This window comes from Paracoccidioides lutzii (genome assembly GCF_000150705.2).
Source record: "Paracoccidioides lutzii Pb01 unplaced genomic scaffold supercont2.4, whole genome shotgun sequence".
NCBI classification, from domain to species: Eukaryota; Fungi; Ascomycota; class Eurotiomycetes; order Onygenales; family Ajellomycetaceae; genus Paracoccidioides; species Paracoccidioides lutzii.
Window position 1 is genome coordinate 707,883 of NW_015440950.1, and position 26,466 is coordinate 734,348.

At 46.4% G+C, this 26,466-nt stretch overlaps 9 protein-coding genes across 9 annotated transcripts; 3 read left to right on the forward strand and 6 right to left on the reverse strand.

Moving 5' to 3' along the window:
• Positions 1-142: 142 nt before the first annotated feature.
• PAAG_01983 (hypothetical protein) lies at positions 143-2,914 on the reverse strand (the record flags this gene model as incomplete). The annotated part of the gene is made up of 8 exons (XM_015844508.1): positions 143-330; positions 645-826; positions 972-1,076; positions 1,148-1,259; positions 1,343-1,572; positions 1,662-1,739; positions 1,847-2,383; positions 2,493-2,914. The coding sequence occupies 8 exons, from the start codon at positions 2,912-2,914 to the stop codon at positions 143-145; spliced, it is 1,854 nt and encodes a 617-aa protein (XP_015701512.1).
• Positions 2,915-5,478: 2,564 nt separating this feature from the next.
• PAAG_01986 (nucleosome binding protein) lies at positions 5,479-6,056 on the reverse strand (the record flags this gene model as incomplete). The annotated part of the gene is made up of 4 exons (XM_002796052.2): positions 5,479-5,508; positions 5,584-5,705; positions 5,791-5,886; positions 5,993-6,056. The coding sequence occupies 4 exons, from the start codon at positions 6,054-6,056 to the stop codon at positions 5,479-5,481; spliced, it is 312 nt and encodes a 103-aa protein (XP_002796098.1).
• A 5,437-nt stretch (positions 6,057-11,493) lies between these two features.
• On the reverse strand, positions 11,494-12,459 carry PAAG_01988 (hypothetical protein; the record flags this gene model as incomplete). Its single annotated transcript, XM_015844509.1, has 3 exons — positions 11,494-11,869; positions 11,958-12,147; positions 12,267-12,459. The coding sequence occupies 3 exons, from the start codon at positions 12,457-12,459 to the stop codon at positions 11,494-11,496; spliced, it is 759 nt and encodes a 252-aa protein (XP_015701513.1).
• Positions 12,460-12,951: 492 nt separating this feature from the next.
• PAAG_01989 (autophagy-related protein 11) lies at positions 12,952-17,383 on the forward strand (the record flags this gene model as incomplete). Its single annotated transcript, XM_002796055.1, has 4 exons — positions 12,952-13,019; positions 13,100-13,211; positions 13,282-16,995; positions 17,201-17,383. 4 exons carry the CDS (start codon positions 12,952-12,954, stop codon positions 17,381-17,383), a joined length of 4,077 nt encoding a protein of 1,358 aa, XP_002796101.1.
• A 793-nt stretch (positions 17,384-18,176) lies between these two features.
• On the reverse strand, positions 18,177-19,406 carry PAAG_01990 (hypothetical protein; the record flags this gene model as incomplete). Its single annotated transcript, XM_002796056.1, has 1 exon — positions 18,177-19,406. One exon carries the CDS (start codon positions 19,404-19,406, stop codon positions 18,177-18,179), a length of 1,230 nt encoding a protein of 409 aa, XP_002796102.1.
• Positions 19,407-19,808: 402 nt separating this feature from the next.
• Positions 19,809-21,009, forward strand: PAAG_01991 (homoserine dehydrogenase; the record flags this gene model as incomplete). Its single annotated transcript, XM_002796057.2, has 2 exons — positions 19,809-19,842; positions 19,925-21,009. The coding sequence occupies 2 exons, from the start codon at positions 19,809-19,811 to the stop codon at positions 21,007-21,009; spliced, it is 1,119 nt and encodes a 372-aa protein (XP_002796103.1).
• Positions 21,010-21,194: 185 nt separating this feature from the next.
• Positions 21,195-22,900, reverse strand: PAAG_01992 (hypothetical protein; the record flags this gene model as incomplete). Its single annotated transcript, XM_015844510.1, has 4 exons — positions 21,195-21,425; positions 21,538-22,313; positions 22,423-22,570; positions 22,739-22,900. The coding sequence occupies 4 exons, from the start codon at positions 22,898-22,900 to the stop codon at positions 21,195-21,197; spliced, it is 1,317 nt and encodes a 438-aa protein (XP_015701514.1).
• Positions 22,901-23,567: 667 nt separating this feature from the next.
• PAAG_11410 (hypothetical protein) lies at positions 23,568-24,013 on the forward strand (the record flags this gene model as incomplete). Its single annotated transcript, XM_015847064.1, has 2 exons — positions 23,568-23,752; positions 23,872-24,013. The coding sequence occupies 2 exons, from the start codon at positions 23,568-23,570 to the stop codon at positions 24,011-24,013; spliced, it is 327 nt and encodes a 108-aa protein (XP_015703326.1).
• Positions 24,014-24,511: 498 nt separating this feature from the next.
• On the reverse strand, positions 24,512-25,294 carry PAAG_11411 (hypothetical protein; the record flags this gene model as incomplete). Its single annotated transcript, XM_015847065.1, has 3 exons — positions 24,512-24,618; positions 24,729-25,134; positions 25,229-25,294. The coding sequence occupies 3 exons, from the start codon at positions 25,292-25,294 to the stop codon at positions 24,512-24,514; spliced, it is 579 nt and encodes a 192-aa protein (XP_015703327.1).
• Positions 25,295-26,466: the final 1,172 nt, after the last annotated feature.

Sequence of the window (26,466 nt, forward strand, 5' to 3'; positions counted from 1 at the left end):
CTTGAGCCACACAAAGTTCACTATTAAAGGGTCATTACGTCATCACCTCGTAAGGGAAAAAAATCAACGCTTTTTGGATATAAAATATCAAGGGAGCAGGTCGTAGGCATCGTGGGTCTCGTTTTATCATATCGGTTTTGTTTTAGAAAGGGTAGGCAGGCCATATCAACGTGGTAAGTAGTTGGCGGGAAGAGAAGTGAACAGCCTTGAGAGAGCGGGGAACTTTAAATGGCACAAGCGGTGGCAGCCGTTTAGGATTTAAGAGTTGTGTCTCGATTTGCAGCGGGGTTGTGCGGATGCAGGTGTAGCTGCAGGTAGGTCCAGCCATGGCTGGTGGATGATGTATTAGAACAAATGCGAGACAGGAAGCGTGCAGAATTCTTCATTGACGTCGAATGCGACGGCGTAGATGAGTTATTCGAGAGAGGAAATCTTCCACATCTAATAGTAAAATATTATATGAGTATCCTATAGCTTGGCAAGGTAAAAGAATCTCGGATGCTGGGGGTTTTAGGTTATAAGGGGAGATCCACGACAAAGTCTCACATCCAACCGCAGGATAGAAAACCATATAGAGACGAGTGGGGTGAAAGAATTTTAATGAGGAGGGAAAGGTAAAGGGGAGCCGGACAAAAGTCACTTACCCAGTTCACTAGTGAAGGTCAGCACATGCTCATTGTTTTGCGTCACGAGGGGAATGTAGTCGTCGGAATTGATGAAGACGGCGCGATCAAGCTGGGAAAGGATAACGGTTGTGGGGCTGGCTTTTCGTATCCATTGCTTCAATAGTAGAAACTCATGAATAAAAGCTGTCCATACAGGGACGCTGAAAAATAAAATAAACCAAATATATGTAAGTCACGACTTCGGTCACTTAAATTTCCCGTTTACGCAATCGAAAAAAAGAAAAAGATTCCTCTTGGGATCAGATGCAAACAAGGTGGAGAAGGGAGTGATCAGTATAGACGTACTCCGCCATGTCGCCATTAAGAACAGACGCCTGTAGGCGTATCACCTTGGTAACGGGATCGCGGAAAATACGAAGGGCGTGTAGATAACCGTTATCGTGAATACGACTGTGCAGATAATTGATAAGTATCAGGTCGCTTGAGTGGAAATGCTATCTCGACTTCAGAGCTATACCTACCCCGCGTAAAATTCCTCCTCATCCAAGGTAAACGAGTCAGGGACGCTGTTCACCATATGGCCAGAGTCCTGCCCTCGAAGCGCGATGAATGCACAATGAAACAAGATCATTTCTGGAAGGGTGGTTAGGTATGAGATCCAAAGAGAATAGATATATGAAGAGAAGGGGTAAAAAACAAGTGTCCATCTTGCGTACTTTCGATTGTATCAAATTGGAGACTCAACCACGCCTCCAACTGGCCTGATTTGTCCTTCAAACAGAGTCGGAGGTATGAAGCTGTCTTATCACGGGTAATATGGATTTTGTTAAGTGGTTGTGTGGCATAATATATCTTCGATGGCGAAATGCGGACTTGGCACATGATCCTTGCGCGATGATCACGGTCACGCAAATATAACATGGCAGTCAGATTTGGGTTGAAGTTCCTTAAAAAAAGCTAAGTTAGAGAACCAAAAAAACAGATATATTTTTACTCTGTTTCCTTTGTATAAAAGAAAAAGGAAGCTGTACTCACAATCGAAATAATTCGTCATATTGAGTTTCTAGATGACCAAGTACGTTGGGCAAGGAACTAGAGGCATGACATCTCGAACTGCGAATAGGATTAGAATGCGAATTTTATTTTTAGTTTCATTTTTATTTTTATTTTTGCCTAGGGGGAGAGAAAAAATTAATAAAACAGTAACAAATAAAACCAACCCTTGGCTGTCCTGAGGCAACGAAGTTGCGGAGGTAAGGCGACTAAACAATGACACAGCCCAGTGATCAAATGGATCAAGAAACGAGAAAGAATCCGTGCTGGTAGAGTCCGCCGTCAACGGTGACTCAGGTGCACTAAATGAAGAAGGAGGACTTTCAGCATCAAACCAACCAGGGGGGTGTGGAGACTGAAGTCGACTCTGCGGCCTTCGCCGTTCGTATGAGCGTTTCAGGGTTGGGATCACAGGCGCTGCTCCTGCTGGTTTGCGGAGCGAGCTCTTTAATTGTTGCGTACTAGGACGGTGACGTAAATCAGGATGTGGTGCGTGGGGTGCTGGAGGGGGGACGGGTGGCTGAGGTGCATGAGGGATGGCAGGGGCCGCAGGTATTGAAGGGTCGGGAGGCCTCGCGTTGTGTGCAAATTTTGCCTGCTGCTGCCGTTGGTGCGCTGCAGCAGCATATCGCCTATCCTGGTTCACACGAAGGGTATTTATGGCTTGGCGGAGGTTGTTGAGCGTCGCTGGATCTCCTGGCTCACTAGAATTGAACTAGAGTTAACAAAGATAACGTGCTTTGCGGGAATATCAATTAACCTCGAGTATGATAATAGCAAGATAAGATCATAGGGAGATCAGGGACGGCCTACTTTCTAATGACCAGAACTATCTCCGACAGCATTTTCTGGTAGTATTGGAGCCGAATCAGAAGGGGGTACCCTGCTTCATGGAGATAGTAATCACGCAGACGGAACCAGGTGTCTCGAATATTCTGCTGAAAAACCAGGACCCCGGCGCCATCATCCATTGCAACAAAAAAGTCATTGGCCACCCGGATGGTATGGTGAAGACTCGCCCTCACAACCAGTTCTACATCGTTGATGATGAAGCTAAAGTTGGGTCTCAGCGGGGAATTATGTAGAGTTTCTAGAGAGCGGAGACTGGCGCTGATGGTAAAGAGCTCTGAGATTACAGCGGTGATATTGACAGCATCCTCTGGCACATGTGCGACAAACTTGCTGAGTGTGGCTGCGACATTATCAGTCTCCGCGGCAGATTGCAGGAAACCCATACTGGCACAGTTGACCGGCACAGTTGACCGGGTCAATGGCAGGCCATCACAGGCAGAAGATCTAAAGGAAAGAGGTATACATCCAAGGGTTGAACTATGCGCTTGAAGTAAATATAAAGCAGGTGTAGTAGGGATTGTGTAAAAAAAAATTAAAAGAAAAGAAAAGAAAAAGGAAAGAAAAAGGAAAGGAAAGGAAAGGAAAGGAAGAAGATGTCCCAAAAAATATATAAATATGAATCAGAGCCGCCGGAAAACCGCCCGGCTACATAGAGATCCCTCAAGCACAGAAACGAGTGGGGGGGGGATAAAATATGAAGTTAGAAATAGAATAGAAATAGACGCGGCTCAAGGGGGACTTTTAGGTCTTCGAGGCAGATCAGCGGGTGAGTTGGCAACCACCAAGCCCGCATCTGCCTGCTAGCCCCAAATCAGCCTAGCTGTGGCCCCTCAATTGTTCGAAGAGTGCGGATTAGTCACCCCTCGGCAAGCAAATCAACAGGCAAACCTGACGCTGTCCATGGGGCCCATTGGGCTTGACCATGCGCGGTTCCCAATTCCTTCCATCGCCAATTGCCAGGAGACCACATTCTTGCTCGGGCACACAGCGTCTCTAAACTTCGTTTCCGAGAACTCCACGTCCAATCGGTTTTTTCTCTGCGGCGTTGTCAGTCTCGCTTGGTGCTGATGCACCTGTAACTCTCCGACACCACCTCTCGCCAGCCAGCGCAGAACTGCGGATGTTAAACTAATTACTTGACATGGCACTGTCGGCTCAAGTCACTTCTGCTGTGCAGAAATGCACGGAGCAGAACATCCCCACTCTCAGCTTCATGATGGTTGAAAGGAGTGCTGGCGTCGGGTCATCTGGCTAATTTCTAGCACACTGGCCCTTGTCCACAAATGGATGTGCTTTCTTGGAGAGAGAGGCTTGCTGATTGCTTGAACTGCTTTGTAGTGGGTAGGTCCATTGCCTTTTTTTTTTTTTTTTTTTTTTTTTTAAGCAGTAAATGGATGTTATGGGATGGACTGTACATACATTCCTCAGGAGGTTCCTTTTGGTTCTCATAAATTCCCTCACCAGCCATTTTATACTCTTTCTAATACGGCTGAGCCGACCGGAAGATTTCGTATTAAAAATCTATAAATAAAATCATCAAAGAGTGAATCCACAAGGCTGAAACCAAGTCAAGCCGTGAAAAACTCTTGTAATTCTTAATTAGAGCCGTCAAGCTAGCCCTGGAGGCAAAGTAAAGACAGACACAACTTACCAGTCATCAATGAGTCAGGTAGTTAAAACACGCCTCTTTTTCGAACAACTTCTTCTTGAGAACCCAGTCCATTCTCGCCTTGTATGGTCGCGAGAAACTAAATCACTGCGCCGCCTTCATTGGCTCAGAGTCAAGGCATTCCCAGGAATTGACCTTGGGGGAAGATTTTATATACAGAGATGCCTGAATGTTTTCCCAATCCTTCCGGAAGAACTTTTATCCACCAGAGCAGATCACTTGATCTCACGCGCCACGGACGCGTCTTCGATAGGGACTTCTACCACTCAGTTGTGGTTGGGACTAACGATGTAAGGCAAAAGCGAGGGTTGGATAGACGGTATACTAGTGTCAGCAACTATCACGTAGGTACCCGTAGCATTCTGCATCAATCCATCAATCGATCTCAAAGTCTCGAAGACCCAACTTACCCAAGATTCCGGGAAAATCTGAGGCGAAATCTATAAAAGAGATACTTAGGTATGATATATGCCAAGATAGAGAACAAACGCGGCAAATGAGATTGATTTTCTTTTGTGTAAAGCTAGTGTACAAAATAAAAAGGGGGGATTGGAGGGAGAGATTATTTGGCTGTTCATACTTGCGCATGGACTGGCCTTGGGAGAGAGGGTAGTCAATGGTTGGAGAAAAAAGTACAACTTGTTTTTAAAAATTTGCTCCCACGAACAAGTCATCGGGTCCATTTCGAGAGATCTGGCTTGGTATGGAGGGATTGATTACAGCGGGGAAGATGCGTGAATTCTCCCAATTTTTTTTCTGCCCTGACCCCCCCTTTTCCGATCCGAAGTCTGCACAGCCATAGAGACATCTAAAACATACAGCGTAGAACCACATTTCAAGCAGGCGTGGAAGGAAAGGGAAAGGAAGAAGGAAACAGAAGAGAGAAAAACCAAACAAACAATTACCCGATTAACCCCTTCATTAGAACAAAGAGAAAAAGAAAAGAAATGGAAATGGAACTTGCGAACCAGTGAGGAATATGAAGGAACACGAAAACAACGAAAACCCGCAAATTTGACTAACCACCCGTCATTCCCATCCCAGCAGAACAAGAGAGAAAAAAGAAGGAGAAAAGAATAAAAGAAAAGAAAAGAAAGTAAAAAAAGGAACCATTCGAACCGATTTAGCACGTGAGAAACACAGCAGATAGGTAGAGCAAGTTGACACGCACGACATGAACAAGGACTAAGGGCATATAATAGATGCCTGCCATCACGGTGGAACCCATATGCTTATGGGATCACACGTGCATCGACAGACTTCTACATATATTTTTACTTAAGAGGACTCGTCTTCGTCCTCGTGCGCCTTGATGGATAATCGTTAGTACACGGAAAATTACGATGAAAAGGTAGGGGAAGGATAAGGCAACATTGAACATACATTGTAACTGGCTTTTTCATCCTCATAGCGTTTCTTGTCGGCAGCAGCCTTGGCTTCATACGGAGCACGCTGCTTCTCGTTCAACGCCTTCCATCTCTCTCCAAGGACCTTGCCAACCTGGCCTGCACAAGGAAGACGGGTCAGATCAGATGTCTCTAAGTATGGAGACGATGGTATAATGAGAGGGAAGAGAAGGAAATGACATACCGAAAGAAATTCCAGGATTCTCTTCCCGGACGTTATCGCGCTGCTCATTGGCGAAGAACATGTAGGCGGATAGACCGCGTTTGGGGGCATTAGGGTCTGTGAGTTGGGGATGGGGGTAACAGTGTTAGAAAACGGGAACTATATATGGTCGCGATTTCTGGCGCGCAATGGAATTGGGACGGGGGTTGAGTCTTTGACATACCTTTCTTCTTCTTCTCGACGCCGCGAGTCTTGCTTTTGCGACTGGAAACCTTTTCCTTGGGCATGTTGATGGATTGTGTGCTTTGTTGTTGGTTTGGTGCTGCTAGGTGAAAAGGGGGGAATGTAAATGTTAGCTACGTGCTGTAGTCAACTTTGCCAAAGGCAGTTGCTGTAGAGACTAGGTAGCAATGAATCGACGCGTAAGGGATGTTTTGTCAATGGCAGGAGAAGATGGGTTGTGGAAGGGTAGGTGTAGTGCACTCCTGATATGATATGAAATGAGTGAGGTTGGGATGCGTGTATATATATATATATATATATATATATGCATGGTGGTTGGGCTGCTAAGAGTCGCGTCATGGAAAAACAGGCGCTGCAAATGAGAGACCTCTCCAAGATACAGCAAGCTCAATCGACTTGTTTGGAGACGCGACGGCTCTCCAATGGATGCATATTTTTATACATGCGCGAGCTCTCCACGTATAAATTGAGATTGTAGAGATAGAGATAGAGAGCTAGAGAGCTCAGAAGACATAGCTGGCGCCATGGCGGGGTTCATTGGGAGAGAGCAGTAAATAGTATACATTTTGCTTATATGATATGGGACAGCGACAATGCGTTTAGAAAAACCGTGTCACAAGCCATTGTGTTTGGAGGAGAGAGTGGTGGATGGGAGAATATTCAAAAGAGTTGTTGAGGATAGGATAGAAGGTTATGAAAAGGAGAGCAAAATTAGTAGGGGGGCATTTTACTTACTGAAAAGCGTTGTACTTTCTTATGATTTTGTATTGGTTGGGGGGAGGGGGGGGGAGGGGGGGCGCGGGTTTTACTATGGGTTGCGTTTGGAGGGGAAGAAAATGGCAGCGAAAAGTTGTATGGGAGAAATTTGGTGAGGGAAAATGGGTGTGAGGTGAAGAGAGTGAGTGAGGGAGAGCAGCGAAGAAAAAGAGCGAGGGAAAAAGGGCAGGCGGGCCGCCTGGCTGGCTGGCTGGCTGGCTGGCTGGCTCTCTCACTTGGGCTGGCACTGAGGCAAAACTGGGCGAGACCAGGCCAAGGAGGCAAGAGAGGGGGGAATATCTGCTGGGAAACAATCAGTCGTACCAGCCGTACTGTCATTTAACCACTCCATACCACACAACCACCAAGGGGAAAAAAACCATTGCTGACCCGACCCGTCCAGTGCACTCGCGATACCACCACCGTATGATACATACACATCGGCCATACCACGGCACCACCAACAGAATCAGGCAAAAGGCAGGCGAGAGGGAAGCGGTGGGCCGTGGCAGTAATTATCGCAGGTGCGTGCTGATTTAAAATCCCCTCCAAGCCAGGTTGATCTCTCCACCGTCGCCTGCCAAGTCGTGCGTGCTGATTAAAATCCACTCGTCGCGTTTGGCGTGTTGCCTCTTTCTTGATCATTGCTGTAATTAAATCAGTGGTGATCCAGGTTGATCAGAGTCGCTTCCCATTACTTTTAAATACAGATTTATTACTCTTCCACTCATACCCGGTGGTTAAGGCCGTTGCAGGTAACAGCAATTGATCAAGTCCCTTATCCCCTCCTCGCCGTGTGTTTTGTAAACAAAAATTAAATTGGTGATGCCCCATTTATTTGCTCATTGTTTCATCCATTCACTCACCTACCCACCCAAACCCATTCCATCCACCTTTTCACCCGTTGAATAGGTATTTTAATCGTGATAGTTATATTCTTTGGTAATTCGGCCCCCATCCATTTCAGTGGGTTAGCCAACAAGCAACCACTCTATTTATACGGTCGTTGGCAGACATAATTTTGTGAGGGTTATATACCGTACCGAATTTAGCACTAGGATCGTGGTAACCAGTTTGTACACACCAGTACTCAACGCCAGCGTAAGAGGGCACGGAGTTGAGGGGGGAAATAACATCAATCCATCAATCCATCCATTAATCGACCATATCATCGTGCTTCAAAAACCATAGATTTACGTGTTCCTGCACTTGAACAGAGTGAATGGTCCGTAGTTAAGAGAGAGAGAAAAGTCGTCTGCCAGTCGTAACTCGATATAGTAGTTGCTGGGACACAAACAAGCCAGTATCAGGCGGGCCAACTCAAGCCGGATGCGATCCACACACTATCACACCCACCGAGGTGTTTGTTGCTGGTATCCATGAGCAATATATTATCCTGTATGATTCAAGGATTGCACCGAGTAATGATGATCCTGCAAAAAAGCGAGGCGGGACTTGCTGAAAGAGGATGTTCCTAGCCATTTGTGATACGGCTATTTGGGCTATCTGGGATGTTTTTTTTTTTTTTTTTCAAACTATTTTTCTCTAATCAAATATCAAACTTGAGGGCTTACTATTATTAAACTGGCTACGTTGCTTCGATACATACAAAACTCTGCACATAGGATGCGTATATAACAGAGATAGGGCTTTGAGATACAACAGTTAGTTACTCAATACACACCCCACCAAGATTTTTTATGTGGCTTTTTACGACGGACACCAGAGCATGCAAATAATACGCACTACAATAGACGGGCATAATGTTGAAATAACTAACCAGAATGCATGGAGCTAGAATTGACTTGCTTATGGTAGCGTGATCACTAGTTAGTTACAAACACCCTTTTCTTCATCTCCTCATCACACATCACTGCTTCATGGTTCATACAGCCCCATGCATGTATGTACTACTGTTCGGAGATCTTTGCACAGATGGGTCGCCCAAGTTCTCAGTTGAAGTTACCTTCTATCTCAGCTAGCCACTCCCTGCCCCCAAGGCCTGCTGCACATGAAGACTGTTTATGTTGTTCAACCCTCGACAAACCTTCAGTAAAACTCCACATTCTGATCTATTTACCTGGGTAGTTGTTCTTGTTGTTTTGCCAGTTGTTGTTATGTTGATTGTTTTTGTTTATTTGCTATTTCAGCTCTTCCTCCTTTCTCTTTCGGATATTACTGTTGTATGTATATATATATATATATATATATATTTGACCGTTTAAGTTCATGCGTCGGGTCTTGAACCTTTTCTTTGAGGCCTGCCATTGATCTCTAGGGTGAACCCTGTAACCAATTCCGGATCGATCCATTTTGCTCCAGCCCGTCGTTAGTTATCTCATTATCCAATATTACTCATGCTTTGGCACGGGCTATTTTACTCACAGTAAGCAGGGACAGTTTCGAGTGACTGTCCCGCTTGACGGGATTCTTACTGACAGAGAATACTATTTTATTGTCGGGAATGGGCCTATGCAGATAGCTTTATATATCCATATTTCGTGACGGTTAACTTCCAAGGTTAACTTCTTTTTTCTCCTAGGCCAGTATCCTGTTGTGCCGGACTGGGAGTTTCCTCACCAGAATCCTGGCTTCGGACTCCCATCTCTTTTTCTGCTGTCGGCACAAATCCTCGCTGTGGAGTTACCAACTTCTCAATCATAGAGGATGCCTATCCTGTTCCGAAGGAATAAGCTACTTGGTATATAAGAAATGAAATGGAAATATATTGTATCCTTCACTTTAGACCCGACATCCATGGATGTTTTGACAAACGATCTCTTGTTATCGTCACAAAAGTACAGTCGAAGCAGAGACCGACGCTTCTTCTGTCACCTGATATGTCTCACATATCCTTTTAGACGTCGCGTCGTAGCCGATTGCTGGAATACATATCACAATACTCTTGTCCAATACCTCAATGATAGATGCCAAAGCTATCTTTTTGCACATTTTGCTTGGGCTGTTCTTTTCATGTGAAGGATTTCGTCACGGTTGGTAGCGCTCGTCATATCATTCCAGTTCATGAGTCTGTTCCATGAGTTGGGTTATTGGGCGGAATGGAAGGCGGAGTTCCTCAGTGGAACTCAGCTTAGAAATAAGTTCTGCGGCGAGGAATCAATGGGCGCAATCCAGGAGAGGTGAAGGATTGACGCAGACACTACAGCAGAGTACGGCAAATTTATGGAATCCAGTGAGGGCAGCGATGCTTGCGTGGCTGACGGTATGAGGGACGATGTGTTTCAGGAGTGGGTAGCGAGAGGACAGAGAGGGCTGCAGCAGACACCGAGTGCGATGAATCGGGTTCGCAAGGGAGTTTCCCTACGGCAGCAGAGAGCAGGATATTAGACCTGAGTCTACGGATGGAATGAATGAAAATACCTGGACCCCTGCCGGGATTGTCTGTTCTATCAATTTATATGTAGAGCTAACCACGCATACCTCGTCCCATTAAAAGTATTACTGAAATCGACTCATCACACAGCGTGAAACAGAATAATTTACAGATGAAACCTAGGTCGACTGGGATATGAAAGATAAGTGACTTAAAAAGAACAGCACTAGGCGTATGCTTAGATTCATGAACAGCTTGATGCAGCAAGTGCCTGAACCATTAGGAAGAGCGAACTTTACTGGCGAAGAACTGCGAGAGGCCAACAAAAACATCGTGAATGATTATTAGGAGGACTGTCTGGAGAGATGGGATGATATGACCGGAGCGTTGCTAGGCCCAGGCTAGCATGATGTACTGTGTTCTAGCTATCTAAGGGTGAAATGCTAAGCCTTTTTCCAGAGCCTCGTAGGTCTATATATTAACACATCAGAATAATTGAAACTAAACTGTGGCAAACTTCACTTTTCCAGGTACCAGCTTGTCTGACATATGATATGAATCCAAAAAACCAGAGTCGTGAACTTGGTTCCAGCTCCCCCCAACAGGCAGGGCGGCAGGTAAGAAACTACTAATGACCTCAAGTCATGTTATCAATAGAATAAGCGTTGGAGACACGGAGCGGCAGCCTCAAGATAGTCCCACTGCTTCCACCTCCACTCTGAACAAGAAGACCAGGCCGATCGGCGAACAAGCAAATTCAGACTTACATTCATTCCTCCATGTTTGGAAATCCGTACGGGAATTGCATGGTAAGAACGAACATATAACCCCACGTTTTGTATATGCCGCTAAGGGGGTGTGTGGATGTTGTTCCGTCCGTGCGTTTTCTTCCTGTTCCATTTTATCGAGGAACAAGGTTTAATTTGAGCGGGTGGAGGACATCGGTAATCAAGTCATAAAACGGGTTCCAACGCCCGCTTCAGTCATCTAAACCCAAGATCTGTCCATTCTCGTGATCGTGCATGTTAAGCGAAATTCATAACCCATTTTTTTACCAAATACTCTTGGGAAATCTAGATCGTCTGACCGCATTGGAATTTGTCGCGCTGATCTCCGCATCGCTACCATCTCGTGTGACATATCGATAGGGCGGCGGACGCAGTGTGTGTTGAAGGGATCGGATATCAGATGGGAAGGAAGACGCCATGTCGTGTAAATTTGGAATACAAGAGATCATTATCTCGTGTTTTTCCCTTAGGGAAAAAGGAAGGTTATCGGTAGCAAAAGGACCGACCGACCGAAACAAGCAAGCCAAATTTCAATTATTTTCCACGGCACCAATTCTCCGTAGGCTGGGCAGAATGGCATGGAAACAAAACAATCACAGTTCCTCAAGTATCATCTGCGACATCATCAACCACCAGGTCACACAGCTTTTCATCCTCCGCCCAGTCAATGCCACTCGCGACAATCGCAGCGCTAACTATCCGCTTGATGGTCACCCAGTTTGCCTGTTCAGCTTTACACTCCTTCTCCACAGTTTCCAACTGTGCCCTAAGCTTCGGGTCTGTAATCTCCTCTCTCCACGTCTTCTCTGCACTTGTAAGTCCCAGAAGAGTCTGCACCATTTGCTGATTCTTTTCATTGTGCTGGATATTTTCCACTTTTGCGTCTGAGAGGGTCTGGATGCATGATGCGTGGGCGCGGGAGAGGTTCTCATATATGAGGGAGAGGAGGTCGCGGCGGTTTATGAGCGGGAGAAGGGCTCTGCGAATTAAATTGATATGTAAGTAAATTTGATTACGAAGTATCTCGAGTTTACCGCCATTCAGATTTAGGGAAGGGGTTAAGATACCTCTCAGGGGGGAAATTTGATGCTGTATGGACTGATTGAATGCTTGGGTCTGTCATCAGGACAGTTTCAATGGCTTTCCTCCTTACGGAGTATGTAGATCTGGCCTCCAATAATTCGCGCTCTGCTTGGGCAAGCCGCTCTTCAATGTCATCATCGGCATCATCATCGTCAGATGCTGGTTCAACGTAGTCTAGTTACGATGGACGGAGAGACTGTTAGCATAACCATTTTGGGCGAAACCGAAAGCAAAAGTATACTCCTGCTATACGCTAGCATTTTGGTGCTTCATAGCATAAGTAAAGGGCATACCTTGCGATAGCAGAGCCGTCTCAAGTTCCTGTTCCTGGATGCGGTCGTAGAGTTCTAGGACCTGCAGTTCCTTGCGAGACAGCGACATGACATCTCGGGTACTACTAGTGTTTGCAAGCTCCAGCAGAGCTGCTTCATGAGGTTCCAGCTGCGACTGTGACCTGGTAACAGGCACCTCACTGTCCAGTGCCATTGCGGACAATATAATATAGTCAGTCAGTTGTGTCAATGATGCATCTTGTGATGAAGAAGTAAGAATGCACAAAGCTGATTTAATACTAGTCTATATATATTTTATCACAGACAGGAACCCAGTCAGGCGGCAGTTGATCAACTGACACGCTTAAGCTGGCAGGTAAATAAAATATTTTGGTTCCAGAGCAAATGTCTAAATACTGCCGTCGTTGTAGGATGGTTTGGGTGGGACTGGGTGGAAGCTTAAAGCGAGCTAAGCCTTGCCCCAGACCGGGCGGTTAACTAAATTGTCAACCAAACCAACTCCATAACTACGGAGTAATTACTTCACAGCTCGATGATAGTATGTTTGTAGGTGGATGGGGCATTCCAAGTTTAACATCATTTTACTACTTCAACCTTTCCCCCGTCCATGAACTCCTTTTTATATCTGGCCCCTACCATCTTGCTATCCCCGTGAGGGATCTTTTCAGCGGCTCTGGAAGGGGGGATGTCATTGCATATCTACGTTGCTCACACGGGCGAGCAGCTGCTTGCTGATCCCGTTTCGTTCGCTTCGTATGGGCCCCCGACTGCAATAAATAAGATACCTGAGTCAATGTGGAAGCAGTATATGAACTAATGGCGCTGATTACTAGGCCTGATGCTTTGCGAACATGGATCTCCAGGAAAGTCTCGATACCGGCCCAGCGACAAATATTGATGACTGCTCGCGGGAGGAATGTTAGGCCGCAGACTCTTGCTACGGAGGTATAGAATATGCGAGCAGTGTCCCTCTCATAACCTGTCTGGTGAATTTTTATTTGGCTAACTCAGATAGAATGAAATATTCGTCTATGACCGGTTATATATAAGCGATGACGCAGTTAGAGACCTCCCAGAAGTCGCACCACCCGAACGCTTTACTCCGGAAAACCCTCCCAATACCTTAGCAGATCAGAATAACTTACAAGCATGGCGAAATCTCTACATGGCACGGAGGGAGTGGGCTTTAAATCTGGCGACACAGTGCGCTCCAACCAGTAAAGCGATCGACAACCAGATCGAGCACACACATGTCATCAATCGAGCTGTTGACGTTGCCTTGGAGAATCTGAAATCGCACGTCGGAAACCTAGAACACAAGTTCCAGGAGTCTCAGTCGTGGGCGAACGATGTATTGAAGGAACAGCAGTTGGTTCTTGACGGCTGGCGTCGTGCGCTTGCCAACATTGAAACCATCCCGGCAAAGCAAGACTTTACCTTCCTGCGACGTCCGTCAACCCCCAAGAAAGCCAAGGACCACCAGACTGGAACTCTACAGGACTACATTGATGTGGATCAGGTCAAGCGTGCTGGATCCCAGGTGTCTACCGTGTCTGAGCGATTCGCCCGACGTATGGATGAGATAGAGAAAGCGGTCCATGAGGTGGTGTCAGAAACGGAGTTACTGGTAGAGGCATCCCATCCATCACCCCAAGAAAATGCAAGTGGTCTTCTAGAAGAGATTGAAACAATTTCCAAGAAAATCAACTCTGACTATGAGCATGTGCTGGCGCTTCCGAACACACAAAAAACATTGTCAAGTGTCTCGAGGATGGCGTTGAATCATACAAAGGATCTCCTTCCGTCTATGATGGAAATGTGTCTGGAGATACAGACTACGTTGGACCAGTCCATCAAGAAACGAAACTTAGCGATGAAGTCCGCGGTCAGCCGAATGCAGAAAATCTCCAACATAGAATCTCGATTGGCTAGCGTTCAAGCAGAACTATCCAATTTGGATGTTGACGGGGAGGTCTTTGATACGTTATACGAGGCTTTTCACTTACCTGTTTTGTATGGGTCCGTTCTCGTCGAGGCCGTTCGCCGTCGTGAATGGAGTGACAAAATAAAAACCGATTCTTTGAGCATCGCTGAAGAACTTGCAAGTTTTCGGGATGAAGAGCAACGTCGAAGGAAGAAATGGGTGAAAACCATGGGCGCTTTTCTCTCCCTGTTTGAAGAAAGCACGCCCGGCATAGAGATCAACTTTCAAGGGACACAGGTGCCTGAATGGCCTGAAGTCTCACGAAAGGAGGTCGAAGCCTATATCGAAGACCTGAAAACGAAGCCTGATACGAGTTCTGCTGTTCAAGAGCTAACGCAACTATTGAAAGATTTGGATACGCCTACGCGACACCAGAGACGAAAATCTAAGGCATTCAAACATGGAAGCGTTTTTGATCTTGGTCGAAGTTCATTCCTTGGTCGTGACGATGATATGGTTCGCAGCTTGAAAGACGAGAAGACCAAACTTGAAGACAAACTAAAGGGCTCAGAGAGCCGTATTCGGAAACTTGAAGATCTGCTCCATCGCCAGAGCCAGATGAGTCGACCAGCCAGCACACATTTTGGCTCTGAGATACCCGTATATTCAGCATCTCCCCGCCCAGATCCCCTGTCAAGAAGGTCATCAGTATCCTCCCATCGAATGTCGTCAAACCAGTCTCCAGAAGACAAGGCATTAATGCAACGAATTGTTACACTTGAAGCTGAGCTGCTCGCAGAAAAAGAAACGGTCGCAAAAATGCAAAAGGAAGCGCACGTCGAACGCCAGTCTACCAATTATAAAATTCAAGAAGCTCACTCCACCAAAAAGGACTTGATGGAAAATTTAGAGGCTCAACAGCGTGAATTTGAAGATGAACGGAGATTCCTGGATTCAGAGGCCAAAAAGCTTAAAATTAAACTTGAAGAAGCCGAAGAGGAACTTGATAAAATAATGGATGCCCGGGAACATGACAGGATTGGTGCGGATGAACGACTGAGCTCGCTCCAATTAGAATTCGATGCCTTGCAAAAGAAGTCTGCTGAGGAGATAGCGGATCTCACTTCTCAAGTCCAAACTTACCATAAGAGTAACGAGAAGGCCAACACCGAGAATACAACCTTAAAAGATCGACTCGAAGAATTTGGTCGAAATCAAAAAGACTACATACAAACTCTACAGACTGCCCATGCGCACCTTTCTCCAGGTGGTTCTGCTCCCCAAGATTTGCCCTCTCTTGTCAGAGCGATAGAGGTCTTGTCAGAAGGTTTAGCAATCCATGCCAAGGGTTCCGACGAAGCGTCAGCCAAGGCGCATGAGGAAAACAAGACTTTGTTGGCGAGATTGGAACAAATGGAAACTGAAATCAATGCATTAAGGACAAGCCTTGCAGCCGAAGAAATTGAACGATCTCGCCTGCAAACGATACAGAGTGAAGAAACGCTAAAACTTTCGGCTGTCAAATCGGAACTGGAGGACGAGCGTCAACAGGTCAGAACTCTAAGGTCCAAGTTCTCTGCTGGAGAGACTGGCTCAGAGATTCTAAAGGAGCGCGTTGCTGAAGAGGAGCGCAAAGTTGCTACATTAACCGAAAAACTCGACGCTGCGGAATCTCGCACACTTAGCTGTGAGGAGGAGATGCGCACTTGGAAAATAAAAGTGGAAGGATTGGAAGCAGCTGGAGAGCGCACCAATATACGGCTTAATACCAGAGGAATCTGGGCGAAAGAGCTTTCTGAAAAGCTCTTCTCCCAAGCTGAGCAGCTCAGCCGCATACTACACCAACTCGGTTTCACAATTATCCGTCAAGATGAAAATATGGTCATTCAACGAGCGTCGAAGGTCAACAACAGTTCGATCCTTGGGGAGAACATCAGCTTGCCCTCCGTTACTCCGGCGATTCATGATCCGAAATTGTTACAGTGGGTACACACCAATGATCCCGAAGAGGAACAGGCCAATTACACTGCGTTCATTACGGCTGTTAATGAGTTCAACGTCGAGGCATTGGGGGAAGCAATAGTCAAGCGCGTGAAGGATATCGAAACACTAGCACGTAAATGGCAAAAGGAAGCTCGGGGTTATCGTGAGAAGTCACATCGTTTCCAGAGTGAATCTCATGAGAAGATCGCGTACCGGTCTTTCAAGGAGGGGGATCTTGCACTATTCTTACCGACGCGCAACCAGGCCATACGATCCTGGGCTGCGTTCAATGTTGGCGCTCCCCACTACTTCCTCCGAGAGCAGGAAGTGCACAAACTACATACTCGCGACTGGCTTCTTGCCCGAATCTCAAAGATCGAGGAAAGAGTGGTTGATCTGTCGAAATCCATGAACGGCACGAATCCGGATCGCCGTTCTATTGCGGAAACAAGTGATGGAGCTTCAGTTATGGATGACGACAACCCATTCGAACTCTCCGATGGTCTGCGCTGGTACCTCCTTGATGCGTCGGAAGAAAAGCCAGGGGCACCTAGTACACCAGGACTAGCTAAGACTACAGTTGCCTCGGCCCATGTGGATGCGAAAGGCAGTATCCGTTTGAAGCGGGGATCTAATGGGGGTGGGGCAACGAAGACGTTGACGAAGAATCTTGATAGCAGGCGAAACAGCTCGGCATCGAAGATAGGCACTCCAGTGCCCGCACTGCAATCTGCAGAGTCGATCGGGGATGGTATTGTTTTGCCAGCGGAAGGGGATTCGGGTGCACTGCGGCGAAGGGAGGAAGCACCTATTTTCGACGAGGTTCGCAGAGATCTCTTATCGGGTCCTTCAGGCAGAGAATAAAGAATATTCTTTTCAAGTAAATGTCATTTATTGCAATATTTTCTCTCTACATTTTTCTATTTTCTTTCTCTATTCTCCTTTTCTTTCTTTGTTTGTCCAAAACATGTTTGTTTGTCGGCTGATAATTTCCCCTGTCTGTTTCTTATATCTTCCCTGGAAATAGGGTGCAAAACGGGACAGAGCTGGTTCTCAACCCGGAACTCTTAGCCGGAATAACAGCGGCCGTGCAAGCGCCGTTCCTTCTTCACCCATCTCTTCGCCGAACAAACGCGCATCGAAGCCACGGCCTTGGGAGAAGCTTTGGTCGTTGGACTACCGATCTGAAAGTCTAGGTGACAGGTGGTAATAGGCAACAAGATCTATTATTTCTCCCAGAAATCGAAGAGTAGATATGTCTGGCAACAGGAAAGTTTGAACCTTTGCCTGAGACACTCCCGCTGTCCGTTATCTCGTACGTATTGCATGCGTCTATGATGAACCAAGCTGACACATTAGCCTAAAGGCATGTTGTGTTTTCTTAGGAAACTTAAGGCGTTCGCGTAGATTGGGACTTCTGCCTGGTTATCGGGGAGGATGAATGAAAGGCAGATTTATTGATAGACGGATACACGCACATCTTATCCTTAAGTTTGGTTGCCTTTTGATCTTATATTCTTTTCCATATTTCTAATTTTTCTATTATAATTATTATAATTAGTTCAAGAGAACAAATGTTATCACACCATCCATTCCCCCCCCTTTAACCCACCTGGAGATTCAATTAGGATATTTGGTTAAAAGAGTAGTGAGGTACTTGTGTGTCTAATGCCATTTGTTTTTGGATTTGGTATCATTCCCCGTTGTTTGCATCTTGTTGAATGAAGCATATTACTGCACTGTTTACTCTCTCCTCTTTTATGGGTCAGCTTCACAGTATTGTTATACAGAAGGCGCATGAAGGATATATTCATTATTAATAAATCTGACCCCATTGGAATTGGTATAGCTTTCTGTTGCCAGTATATTTTTGCCGTAACCATTAACAAATGTACACAAACGCTCTCATAAACGTATACTCGGGTATATATTCAACTCTGGGAAAAATGCCATTCAAAGAAAAAGAACCATGGATTCCAAGCTATGAATAAACCAAAGACCTCCTATTCGCATTCCTCCTGCTTCCGCCCTGCACTACCCATCCCTCCCAAATCCCCCAGCCCACTCAAAAACTCCTCCGCCCTCCTCTTGCCCCTAAGTTCCTCAATCTTCCTCCGTCTCTCCTCCTTCGCCTTCTCTCTAGCCTCCTTCCTCCTTTTCGCCATATCTCTCTCACCAAGCGTCTCCTCCCTAGCCTTCAGTAATTCATCCATCTCTTCTCTACGGGTCGCCTCATCCTTTGAAAATGCATAGAAGCCTGTGCCGCGTGTACGGACTTCCGCTTCAGCATCGTAATGCGCTTCGGGGGGAGGGGTTGGAGTGCGATCGCGCGTCTTAGCAATATGTTCCATGCGCGCACTGATGTTGGCATCCGGGTTGAAAGCTGCGGATTGGATTGTAGAGCCGTAAATGAGTTTCGATGGCCGGTTCGGTTTAGCTGATGGGAGTATTATCCTGCTAGTGACGTTGTCATTATTATTATTACTGTTCCCGTCCGGATCTTTGCCGTCTTCGTCAACTGCTATCCGCGGTGGGGCGCTATGCCGTTGCAAAGCTGCCTCTGCAGCTTCCGCACGGGTACCTCGACGCGAGCGGCCAAATTCATCGATGTAGTCGACAAGCAAAAAGTCCTCCGTTTCGCGATCGTCCTTGTCTTCGTCCTTGTCCGAACCCGACGGAGAAACTGAATCTCGCGCCCTACGTGCCTTTCTCGCCTCCTCTTCTGCCCATTTGCGATCAAAGTCGACAAGACTGTTACTTTCCGCGCGCCTCACTGCAAAAGCTGCAGGGTTTTTCAGGGCGCTTCCATTATCTTCTTCATCGCTGCTGTCCAGGAGGTGTTCGCCCTTCTTCAAATCCGCATAAAGCTTAGCCTTTTCTTCCAGTCTCCGTTTGGAACGGTGAAGTGTAGCATCATCCACGTAGCCAATATCTACTCCTCGTTTGTGGACCTGATGAATAACGTGAGGCGAGTCTCCTGATATATCCGCAGCGGCGCGTTTCTGCGTATTCTTGTTGTGAACGGAGAAGATATCTGGCTTTGATCGAGAGGGTCTGAGCCGGCCTTTTGTAGATGGCGCACCAGATGAGGAGGTCGAGAGATTCGATTCTTTAGATATAAGGGCGGAGAGATGAGTAGTGAAGGCTAGTGTGGAGGAGGATGTGACGTCTTTTTGCGAGGCGGTGGATTTTGGGCGGCGGATGCCATATAAAGATTGCGGATCTGGCGGCATACCGGAGGCGGAAAGGGAATAACTAAAACCAGAGAGGGGGGGGTATCTGAAGTAGAACGGGTAATTTATCATATGTTTAGTCCATGGGCCATAGTTAAGGTGAAGAAGTAAGCTGGCAGTGTGTGAAGTTGTGAAGCAGACAGATATGGCCTGGGTTGGATGAATACTGAAGCTGTAAGAAAATTGACGTGGTGGCTGAATAAGTCAGCAGTTGGCTCTCCTATTTAATTAATTTCTTGCCCCGCAAAAACACCCCAGTTCAACATCCAGTTCTCACCCCCCACAGCATAACGGGGATATCTATTCTAGATAATTGGCCTGATAATAATTTCTACTCAATCCTAGATACTTCAATTGCTACTAATTGTCCCCTTGCAACCACCTCACATCCACTGAATCATCATGTCCGGCAAAACCATCTATCTCGGAGTCATCGGTGCGCATGCCGAGCAAAGACTTAACCCCACATTTACTTGAGAAATATATCCTCAATGCTAACAAAAATTCCCTCTCCACAGGAGTTGGTGGCGTCGGAGCCCACTTCCTCACCCAATTGTCCCGTCTCCCCAATGCTCCCTCTCTCGTCCTGCTTGCCCGGTCTTCGCAAACAGTCACCTCCCCCACGCCCAGCTATTCCCCCGCAATTGTTCCGTCAGACTGGCAATCTGCCTTCTCGACCTCCTCCTTTGCTTCATACACCCAATCCGGAGCCTGGAACCCAGACCAGATCGCCGCATATCTGTCAAAAGCTCCCGGCCGCGCCGTTTTGGTCGACAATACCTCCGACCCCACAGTTGCGGATGCGTATCCCCTCTTCCTCAGCAAGGGCATCAGCATCGTAACCCCGAACAAAAAAGCATTCTCCTCCTCGTTTGATCTATGGAAGAATATCTTCAACACAGCCGCTAGCACCTCCTCTCTCGTTTACCACGAGAGCACAGTCGGCGCCGGTCTGCCCGTGGTCTCCACCCTGCGCGACCTCGTCGCAACAGGTGACCGCGTTACTCGAATCGAGGGGGTGTTCTCAGGAACCCTTTCTTTCCTATTCAATACTTTTGCTCCTGTCACAGCTCAATCTGGCGTTTCTGCGCAGAAATGGAGCCAGGTCGTCTCCCAAGCCAAAGACCTCGGGTTTACTGAACCGGATCCCCGCGATGATCTGAATGGCATGGATGTCGCTAGGAAACTAACCATCCTTGCACGAATTGCTGGCTTGGAAGTGCAGAGTCCAGAATCATTCCCGGTTGAAAGCTTAATTCCCGCTAAGCTCCGGGGGCTCACCAGTGCTGCGGAGTTTATGCAACGTCTTCCCGATTTCGATGATCAGATGGAAGCCATCAAGAACCAGGCGGAGGCTGAGGGGAAAATTGTGAGATATGTTGGCAGGGTAGATGTCGAGGGCAAGGTTGTTAAAGTTGGATTGCAGCAGTTTGATAAGGATAGTGCTATTGCGGGTCTGAAGGGAAGTGACAACATTATCAGTTTTTATACTGAAAGATACGGGAAGAACCCGCTGATTATCCAGGGTGCTGGGGCTGGTGGTGCCGTTACTGCCATGGGAGTTACGGCCGATCTTATCAAGGTGCTCGAACGACTTCACTAGGAGATTGAATAGGACCTGCAGCCCAGGAATTATGTGATGATACCAAGAATAGAATATATATATATATATACACAAAATATGAGGAAATTTGGAATAGCAACGCACTTAAAGACCCGCATTAGTAGTTCAACTTCAACAAAAGTGAAATCTATTCACAGAACAAGAAGAAAACCTCACAAATACTTCTAACTTCTTAAAAACTCTTTCACCGCATCTCCCCACGCTTGTATCCGTTTATAACATGCCATCTGTGGCATACTGCCCTCCTTAACACCATCAATTGCCGTCACCAGGTCCTCACCCGATCCCTCCTGCTTGATTTCCTGGATTGGATATCGGTATGTATGGAATGAGAACACTAGGGCCTTAGACTGTGGCAGACGGTAGAGAGTCTGACGCTCACAGCGCAGGAAGGTCTAAGCGGTTTCCCCATTATTAGTTTGATGTTCCCCGAAAAAGAAATATATATATAAGAATCCTTCATCCTATAAGGCATCCAAAAGGGTAGGGGTTTAAGGAGAAACTCACATTAGCAACATCCAGCTCTTCAAGCTTAATCGGCGTTATCCCTTCCCCTTCCACGGCATGAATGCCTCCAAACGGCGCAAACAGCTCCGCCCCTGTCGTAACACTCCAATTGACACGCTTGACATACTTGCCCGGCTCCAGTTTGTGGAAAAACCGATCCATACTCTTCTCCAGCTTTACCTTGTACCCAGGCACCGGTTCGTGGATGTCAGCTAATACTTTGCCAAGTTTTTTCCGCGTGTCGAAACCGGACGGGAAACATGTCGCATACGCCTGGAGGACGTACTTGACCGGAACTGAGTGGCCGGCAGATGAATCGTCGCTATCTATTTCCTTCTTTTCGTGCTGAGAGTTTCCACCCCTTTCGCTGTCGACAGCTTCATCATCACTATTCTGTTCAGGCAGCAGGATTAACATATCCTCATCCACGGATTTGATCAAGGTTTCCAAGATACTTCTTGTCGAACGAGTTGGGCTGATCTGTATTGGGAAGAGCTCCCTCGTGATAAGATTGCGGACCATCAGGGACGGCCCGGTTTCGAACTCGGTCGGGGCAAGTTTGAACATCTGCGGATATCTGCGGGGTAGATATATCCCCATAATGTACCTATATAGCTCCTCAACCGCCTTGCGGATTCGAGGGTCTGCAGCGTCGTCCTTGTTCACGCGGCAGACAACATCGGGATATTCCTTGAGCAGTTCGCGACGGTGAGTGATCCGTTCTTTGTATGTCTTATCCATCGGGATAAGCTCATTGGGGTCGAGATTTTCGAGAGCTGTGGGAAAAGTAAGCCTTATGGATACATATTTCACTGTTTGTTTTCAATATGCCTATTGCCGCTCTCTATCCTGCCGAATATGAGGTAGAAAATGTTGATTTCATACCCATTGTAAGGTGGTATTTTGGCTTATACGGTCTCAACTTGAGCGGCTCGGTCTTTTCCCAGTTGAAGTCTTTTAAGGGTTCAACAGGAGGAAAATCTGAAGTAGATAAAATAACTTCAAATTTCTTCTGTTTTTCAATTTCTGCTCTCTGTATTTTTTTATTTTTTTATTTTTATTTTTACACTGAACATTAGCCACTTTCAATAATAATAATAATAACTACCGTTGGAACATTTATGGCCATGAGCCTCCTCAAAGATGCAATACATAAGCCCGCACTCGTGAAATGCGCATATATCCAAGAAATATAACATACCTTGCTGGCCCTTTGCCGCTGCACTACCATCATGATGAGTGAGCACAGCACAAGCTTGGTCATAGTATTCATCATGGAGAAATACTGGATCAAAAGATCCATCGCCTTGGCCATCTGGTCCCGGTAGGGAACATAATCAAATAGCAGAGCTGCATGACCCATGCTGCCTGACAGCCTTTGCTTTGTATATTTTTCCTTTTTTTTTTTTCTGTTTGTTTTCTGAAAGTGCTGGACGGGGGAAGTTTGAATTCCGGTTATAACTTACCACCGAAACCTGGGGAAGCTCTGGAGCCGAAGCGGGGGAGCTTTCAGTTATCTCCTCATGCACAAAAGGATAACGTTAAGACATTGTCCAGGACGCGCCTCTTGCCGCTGAGATTATGGTCAATAAATAGCAATGGGATTGAGGATTCGTAGTCAGGGTGCAGCTGCTAATCATAAAAAAGAGGATTGTCGCTTTATTTGACTAATTTACTAACTGCCGCCTAGGCTGATCCGCTTTATTTTGGAGAGATCTACATAATTACTGTTCAGCCTAAGAAATTTACTTCTTCCTCCATAATAACTAGTGCGGGGAGAGTGTCTTTGTGTGTCCGCATTGAAACTCAGGGATCTATCTATCATGTTGTCGACGTTTCCTGTGGCTTTCTTATCCGTGGATGGATGAATTTCAACGGCATTTACACGCGGTGGAACCGGCTGCCATCCATATCTTGCAAATTCCACTCCAAGTTAGCCCTCAGATTGGAACAAAGAAAATCTCTCAGAAAAAGTTAGCTTGAGGTATTTAAATTATTCACGTCCAGTCTCCCTATTACTTGGCCTTGCCATGACCCCTTTGCAAGCAGGCGATAGCGGTGTTTCCGGATCCTACAACCCTACGGCAAGGCTTCTAGCAGGCCCCGTTTCCCAGGCGCCAAAGACAAATAGTAATAACCCTTGGAATAAACTTCCTAACTCACACACTGGGCTTTTCAATTCCATCTTAGGGTTGCGAAACTTTGCAAGTGTGTTGTTCGTGCAGTCAAGTTTGCCAGGCAATGCGCGTTTGGGTCCTCGAAAGCGCGCTGGAGAACTATGCACTGTGATGTCGCAGCATGCAAGGCAAAAAAGGGCTCATGCAGTTGCTGCAGGGACACGAATAGGTTCAACCTGGAGCACATCGGTCCCGTCTCTGCCAAAGGTTACACGGGTTCTTCAGCAAGACCGAAGGGTAAAAAGGGGAAAATCTCAAAAAGCCAGGAAGTCCAGGACGATGCTGCAAAATACAAATAATCAGACACAGAGCTTTAACTAACTCCAAATCAACGCCCACGCCCTGAAACTGCGCAAATCCGTACAGGAGATGATAAAATCAAACCTGTGATACAGAAAACCTCTCCGCACAATAGCTGGTTCACAAGGCTAAGAAAAAAGAAAATCCAATAGCAGACAAATAAATAAAGCAACTGCGCATATGTCACCCAAACCAAGAAAAGAGACATGAATTGAAAAGTAAAACGGAGTCCCAGTGGAACAAGGTAACTTAACCTAGTTACATACGAGTGAGATAAATCGATATCGACGATGCCCGTTTCCTGGTGGTTGCAATAGCGCCTGGATACACATGCAGAACAAGCTCAAGTGTTGGAGTATTTCACAACTTCAAAACAACCATTGACTTCGAAGGACAGGCTTCGACCCACATCATCCTGTTATCAGTGGGTTTTCTGTTTGCGCGCAGCTGCAATCCTACGACCTAGGAGTTGATCAAGGACGATCCGTTATCAATCTTCAATTACTGACTGAGGTTTGGGCACTAGTGGCAGTAGTAGCATTTCGACAGATTCGTGTTTGGAATAGGGGAGGTTGCTGAGGAGCGGTACGAGAATCGAGGGTATCTGTGACGAAAGTATAGCGTTTATACATGCACACTTGATAGGAAGCGGTGGTAGTAGAATCCGGAGTTTATCAGAAGATGAAAAATGTGTTACCTAGCTTCCTCCATCACCGTCGATTCCATCTGGTTCCGCATACAATTTCCTATATCTAACCCCAAACCCAACCCCAACCCCTTGCCTTTTCTCATTATCTTTCCCAGCATCGCCAAAAGCATCATCCTCACTTACGATGCCATCGCCAGAAGAATTATTCTCAAATGGACTTCGATATTCTTCATCGCTATTTCCCAACTGCTCATTCTCGCCCTGTCCATCTTGTGTCGAACCTCTCAAACTAAATGTCCTCCTCCTTCCATCAGGTCTCTCACTGAAACTCGGAGCTTGGGGCCTCTGTCTCCCCCTCGCCCTGCCGCCGATGATGGGGATCTCATAGGTGCAGGCACGCCAGATGTAAAGAAGTATATCGTAAAGAATTAGGAAAGCCCAAGGGGCGATTATGATTGTGCCTAGAAAGATCTAACACCATCGACCAGGAAAACAAATGCGTAAGACAGGGAGACAGGAAACATGGGGTGGAGAAGAGAAAGGGGATAGATGGAAATTGACATACGAATACCCGAACCAACCATGCTTCGAACGCTGTTAGTCCTGGAGGAAGCAGTGAGTACCACGTCATGGTTGGTCGCCGCTAGCCTCAGTCTCGAAAACGCAACGAAAAGAGGCTACTATCTGGCGCTCTCTTTATTACGTGAAGAGAAACGGGAAGCTTATAGGCCCCCTCTGTATCCAGATCCGAAAACCTCTTGCTCTTTTGTTCCCTCCGCCCTCCTTGATGCTCTTTGTCAGCCCCCTTTTGCTGCTCCCTTGAGTGTTGGAAAGAAGCAGAACAAGAAGCTTGTGCTCTTCCTAGAAAACGCATTTGTTTCTGGAAAGTTCATATATGCAGGTAAATATTCTATAATCCCTCATTATAGCTCATTTTCGAGGGGCTCGAGCATGGTGGGCCTTTCGAACAATACAGGAGTTTACGGAGGAAGAGTTTGGAGTTTGGACCGGCGGGTAAGATGACGAGTGTTGTTCGTAGCTCTGTGCAAGGAATAAAGAGCGTATTATCTGCAGAGAACTGATGGGAGGAGGCCAGAGGAAGAGTCTGATACGTTACGATAGGGACGCAGGTCTCAGCATCAACAGCCCTTCTGAGTTGGTTGCCTTTACAAAGGTTGTTCAGCCTACGGAGCAGTTTGCGGGGATTGCGCCAGCTTCAGGTCAGCAACCTTTGGGGCAGCTATGGCCGGATCACGTGATGTCAACCTCCCATCAGCAAATGTTTAAAGGGCCTTTTACATACGAAGAGGAGAGTTCGGTTGGATAAATTAATTTACGTTCAATGAACCTGAACGGACCCTTGTGGTTAGGTAGCTATTTAGATATAATTCGCAGCACTACTCCAACCACAGGATCTAAGAGAAATGATTTTAACACCCCAGAGATGCACAGGAAAACCCTCTATTTTGTATCGGAGTGATAGATCCATCCCAATGCACAGGAAAAAGGGAAAAAGAAGGGAAAAAGGAAAAAAGAGAAAACATGTGCCCTACATATCCCACCGTCTAAATATCTACTTAAAAAACGCCAACATCGGCATTCAGATACACGCTTGTATATGCATAAGTCTATAAAAGGAAAACACAATACCTTGAAACATAACACATCAGACGCCCCCACCCAATGTTTCATAGAAGTTCCAAAAAAAAAAAATTACCAAGAGAAGAAATATACATAATAACAACAATTGCGACCTCCCATAGTTGATAGCAACCTGCATGCAATCAATTAACATCAGGGGAG